The sequence below is a fragment of the Hordeum vulgare genome, chromosome 5H (assembly GCF_904849725.1).
Source record: "Hordeum vulgare subsp. vulgare chromosome 5H, MorexV3_pseudomolecules_assembly, whole genome shotgun sequence".
Lineage (NCBI taxonomy): Eukaryota > Viridiplantae > Streptophyta > Magnoliopsida > Poales > Poaceae > Hordeum > Hordeum vulgare.
This window is the reverse complement of record NC_058522.1, coordinates 534,785,333-534,791,203: the sequence shown is the minus strand read 5'-3', so window position 1 is coordinate 534,791,203 and position 5,871 is coordinate 534,785,333. Positions and strand designations below refer to the sequence as shown.

At 43.5% G+C, this 5,871-nt stretch overlaps 1 protein-coding gene across 1 annotated transcript; it reads right to left on the bottom strand.

The window, feature by feature from the left end:
- Positions 1–276: 276 nt before the first annotated feature.
- On the bottom strand, positions 277–3,632 carry LOC123452411 (heterogeneous nuclear ribonucleoprotein 1-like). Its single transcript, XM_045129061.1, has 3 exons — positions 3,266–3,632; positions 1,922–2,697; positions 277–561 (listed from the first exon to the last, which is right to left on the bottom strand). The coding sequence occupies exons 1-3, from the start codon at positions 3,497–3,499 to the stop codon at positions 534–536; spliced, it is 1,038 nt and encodes a 345-aa protein (XP_044984996.1). The 5' UTR covers positions 3,500–3,632; the 3' UTR covers positions 277–533.
- Between the last annotated feature and the right edge of the window lie 2,239 nt (positions 3,633–5,871).

Sequence of the window (5,871 nt, the reverse complement as noted above, 5' to 3'; positions counted from 1 at the left end):
TCGCTAACTAGTTCAGAAGAAACAAAATATTAGGAGAAGGATTATAGAGAAGCTGGGTGGGGCCACTTAGTGAGAAGCCGCCAAAAGAACTGAGACATTACGTCCACTCCTAGAGTCATAGTATACTGAAACATTACTTTCCCACCTAAATTCACTGGACTCACAGCACTCAAATATCGTCTACCCATCTGACTACAACGTTACATGTCACCAATCAGCGCAAACAGCTCATAAACAACTGGCTAAATAAATGTAATAAAATAAACATGCATGAAATTTTAACAGATAACCACGCACAGATAACATGTGTAACCCAGACCGATTCCGAAACAAGTTTTGTCACCGCAAAATGGAACGACAGTAACATAAGAGTTTAAACATGGTACGAGAAGGTCTATTGCTGGCTGCAATGTACACAAGGTCCAAAAGGAGCAAGGGTAAGTGGAGGAATTCCACGGATGTATTGTCAACCAAAGAATTTCATCAAGTCTTCACAGTTGCTGAGTTCTAAGATAACAAGTTGCTGTCCATCGTTACAATGTTGTAACAGTAGCCTGGTCACTGCACATGTAATAAGATAAATATACTATTATTATACCACCACAAAGCTGATAAGATGTAAGAGATAAGTACTTGAGGTTAACACAAGAAACTGAATACAGATAAGGAGAGTTGATACGACTAATTTCTTACTTCCTATAGACAAGTACTTGGAATTTCAAAACACACCCTCAGTAAAGAAATATAAGCCAGCGTATTTGAATAGAAAACAGAAAATAATCAAATCAAAAGGACTGACAACTGAAAGTGCACCCCTACTTTTGTACATAATTCAGATTCATGGTCATAAAGGAAAATTGTTTGATAAAATAACAATCAGATTCATTGTAAAAAAAATTATGCTATCCATCCTTACAGGACCCAACCGGCATCATCCAAAATTTAAATCTACAGTTTATAGTATTGATGAATGACTTCTTACTACTCCGTGTTTATGTATAACAAAGTGTGCACGTATAACAAAATAGCTGCAAAATAACATCCAAAGTATAACTGTTACAGTAAATAGCAGTCACGGTCTCATTATCAGTATATTGCACTAAGTAGCATGGATTTCTGTTACTGAATTAGCAATTATGGAGCACACTTGTTTATAAGTTTGTAGATGTTTTTAGCGTGTGTTGTGCCATGAGCTCCGCTCCTGCAAATTGTGATGCAGCCAAGTCTGTATGCACGGAGTTATTATGGTCTCGACCATACTATGGAGAATTATTATCATCAATACCTCAATCAAACCAAATAAAGACTATTAACTACACATGATTAATATATATACTAACTTTGGATCAAAAGCGGTTAGAGAGACACAAGAGAAAACTAAGTAATGCACATCAAGTACGCCAACAAGTTGTTGAATAATATTGATGAACAAGTAAGAAAGTATTTCGAAGTGAATATGAGAAATAGTGGCCACTCAAATTTACAGAGGTTCAGATCACTACGACACACAAAGCATTCATCCCATTCGGATATACCATGTATAGGTTAGAATGAATACAGGAAACATTAACTTGTTATAAATAAGTAAAACATTCACCGAGTATTTCATCAATGTTTTAATGGTTACTCCTTTTGCACTTCACACTAACGGAATAATTTGAACGAGTAATTATAAGGTTATGGATTAATGGTTCAAAATCTAAAATGCTTTGTATACCTTAGTTTACTACTAAAAAAATACTTGGCTATAATTAAGAAGAATTTAAACTATTTAATAAAAAAATACTTGACTCATATAATTTAAAAAAAATAACGTATTTAATAATGAAACAAGTTAACGTGCATTAAAAGATCACGAGGTATTAAAAATTAATACTAAAGTAAAGCCAAACAATATAAAATTAGAGATTCAGATTCGTACTCTATGCCCAAAGATTCTTGCTTGGAAATATTATTGGTAGAAGGTAAGTCCACTTGTTCCTCTGTTATGTCTTGAATCATTTTGCTATCACTTTTAGCATCCACAACTTGAGCACCATATCCATATCCAATTGGCGTTACATAGCCTGTATAGAGTGGACCTTGCCTTACTACGGGGCCTCCGCCATTCATGATGTAACCATATTCTCCAGACGGTGAACACATATATTGCGGCACAGGCATCATATAATGATTATTAATAATATATTGCATGTGAGGTGGGTATACTCCAGTATAACCAATAGGAGGATAGTTACCATCCCATGTCATTGGACTATATTGTTGTCTTTCCTGGTAGTAACTATGATCCTTAGGAATGGCAACCTTAGTTTCAACTTTTGTTCCATTCAAATCATGGTATTTACTTTCCAACACCTTTGACATAGCCTCATCAGAATCAAATGTAATGAATCCAAAACCTCGTGATCTTTGAGTACCCCCCTCACGTATCACGACAACATCTGTTATGTTTCCAAACTTCTCAAAATAGCTCTGGAGGTGCTCTTTAGTAATGTTACCTCTTAGCCCACCAACAAAGACTTTCTTTGCATCATTGCTTCTATGACCATTACCAGCATATGAATTGTTACTAGAAGATTGTGTGTACCACTGGTTGTGAATTGGGCTTTGCATTGGGCTCTGATGTGAAGGGCGCTGGTAGAATGGTTGCTCATTTTGATACCGCATTGGCCTGGTTCGAGCTCGCTTAACATCCACCTATCCAAATAAACAATCAAACGACATAATTCAAAAGTAAGAAACAAAAATATTTTTAATAAAACTAAACTAGAAAATAATAGTGAACCCTTTTGCAAAAAATACAATAGAAACACCCCAAATGATCTAAAGAAGCATAACATTAAACTAAATAAATATCAAATAGAACTTCCTTATTTGTACAGTGAGCATTTAGGGGCAATTCTAACCAAGAAAAGTAAAAGAAAGTAACAAAGTTTTGTAAGGACATCTGAATAGGTGTATCTTACTTCAGTGTAAATACATAAAAGAAATTTAAGCAGCTCTAGTTGCAGATTATCTACACCATCAACAATCTTCGTAGAAATTTTTTAAAAAAAGCACCCCTTACTTTCACAGTTAAAAGTGACGGTACACAACATTAACCTGAATAAATTCAATCTAATAGCCGAATTGATGTTATCCAATAAGCTTACAGAAAATTAAATAGGAAGTAGGGTACACTCGATCTCAAAGCCCTTAAACAAGCGTACTTAATCATGGCCAAAGATTCAATCGAGCGGTTTGAAGAAGAAAAAAAGTGACTCACCGTGCGGTCGCCAAAGACGTGATTGGCCTTCTCCTTCTCCTGAAGCGCGGCGCGCGCGCCCTCCTCATCTGCGAACTCAACGAAAGCAAACCCACGGCCTTGGCCAGTCTCCCAGTCCCGCACGACGCGGACGCAAAGAACGTCGCCGTAGCGGCTGAAGTGGTCTTTGAGTTCGTCCTGCTGCGCCGACGGCGGGAGGCCGCCGACGTACAGCTTCCGCGTCTCCAGCGCCATCGGCAGGCGAGGGGGCGGCAATGGGAGGGGAGGGGAGGGGAGGCGGCGAGTCTGTTTCCGCGGGGCGGAGAGAAAAGCGGCGGAGGCGAGGCGCGCGTGGGCGAGGCGGAAGGAAGGCTAGGGTTGTTTGTTTGGGTTCGGTTGGGCTCGCCCGGGGTTTAAGAAGTTGCGGAGGGGACTGGACGGCCCAGATTTGGAACTGGTTTGTTTCTTGTTGCGTGCGGACCTGCGATGGGAAGGCGGACTGGACGAGGTTTCGTCTCGTGCTCGGCCTGGACAACTGCAAACTGGAGCGAATCACGCGTGGACTCTTGTATGTTTGACTTGGACTGAATTTCGGCGACTCTGGCTGCCTGACAAACGGGACCCGCGATGTGTCTGACGGAAGGAGCGCTGTAAGTTGGTCTTTCAAAAAACGTTGCAAACCCAAATGATCACAGGCACCACACATGTACAATCACCATTGTAAACACACAGGACATCCCTAACCATAAAAGATCTCTGAAAGTCCGAACTAGCAAATATTTATCCAACTAACAAATATTTATTTTAGCATAGTCATCACACGCGTTTTCGTAGTCAACGAATCGCATCTCGGTGAGCTGGTTTTATCACAATCTAACCATATTACCCTAATTTACTTTGAAAATACCCCTTTTATTGAATTTTAAGGGTCGATTTTGTTAGATTATAGATGGATTTAGGCTCATATAAAATAATAATTTCTGATTAATCTCTATGGTCCATGTAAGTGTACGACAATTGTTGAGAAGTTTAGTACTCTCTTCATCCCAAATAAGTGACTCAAAAGTGACTCAACTCTGTACTAAATTTAGTGCAAAGTTGAGTTATTGTTTAGTCATTCATTTTGGAACGGAGGCAGTACCATACTGCTACAGTGGTAAAAGTGAGATCTCTTTATAAGGCCTGCTCTATCACTTGTCATTAGAGTATCACTAGTAGTGACATTAAATCCTTAAATCCTCAAAATTAACCGCTTTTTACGGGTTGAAACGAAAAGAAGGCAAAGAATAGAACCCCTAAATCCTTAAAAAAATTTGAGGATTGGACCCCGGGTTGCCCTCCCAATCTCTAAAAGTGAGGATTGGAGAGGGGAACCCATCCCCAGCCCGCATTCCTACCGGTCGATGCGTGGGAGGGAAATTTCTCCGCCTCCCGCCTCCCACCGCCCGCCTACTCGCTGCCGTCGGCCGCCGCACGCCATGGAGGCCCCGCCTGCCTCCTCCCTCGCCCTGGCCGCCTCCTCCCTCGCATCGGTCGCCTCCTTCCTCCCTCCGCCCGTCGCCCCGCCCCCGGCCCTGGCCTCGGTGACGCCCGCGCCGGCCCAGCAGCCGGCCATCCCGAGCCAGGCGCAGGTGGCATCGATGGTGGCCGCCACCCACGTCAGCGCCAAGAGGCGGCGTGCTGGCCGGCACGTCATCCACCCCCAGCCCGCCCCGGCCACCGCCTCCGTCGTCCCGCCCGCCACCTCCCTCGCCCCGCCGAAGCCGCCCGCCACCAAGGGCCGGAAGAAGAAGCCCTCCCTTGGGCCGAAGGGGGCAGCGGGGCCGAAGGTGAAGAATACCACCTCCCGGAAGAAGTCGGCGCCCGCGCCCGCGCCCGCCGCCGCCCCTCCGCCCGTCGTGCACGAGGTGCTCGACGAAATGTCCGCCCCGCCGACGTCGTTCATGGGGCTTCTTGAAGACGCGGAGGTGGACATCGGGGCTCCTCCTCTCGACCCCTTTGGGTTTGGTGATGACTTGGAGGAAAAGGGTGATGAGGAGGAGGAAGGGGAAGATGAGGAGGAGGTGATCGAGATAGAGGAGGAGGCGTTCGCCGCCGTTGTAAAACCCACCGTGCGCTCGACAAACTATAGCGAGGACAAAGATAGTCTCTTGGTTCGTGCTTGGGCACATGTGGGGATGGATGCAAGCACCGGTACCGATCAAACCAGTAAACGATATGGGCAATGCATAGAGGACGTCTATTGCAAGATCAAGCCGAAGACCGGTGGGTACAACGCTCGTAGTTATCGGTCGCTTCAAGGCCGGTGGGAGTTGATGAAGCTGTTGGAATTATGCCCTAGAGGCAATAATAAATGTATAGTTATTATTATAATTCCTGTATCAAGATAATAGTTTATTATCCATGCTATAATTGTATTGAATGAAGACTCATTTACATGTGTGGATACATAGACAAAACACCGTCCCTAGCATGCCTCTAGTTGGCTAGCCAGTTGATCGATGATAGTCAGTGTCTTCTGATTATGAACAAGGTGTTGTTACTTGATAACTGGATCACGTCATTGGGAGAATCACGTGATGGACTAGACCCAAACTAATAGACGTAGCATGTTGATCGTGTCATTT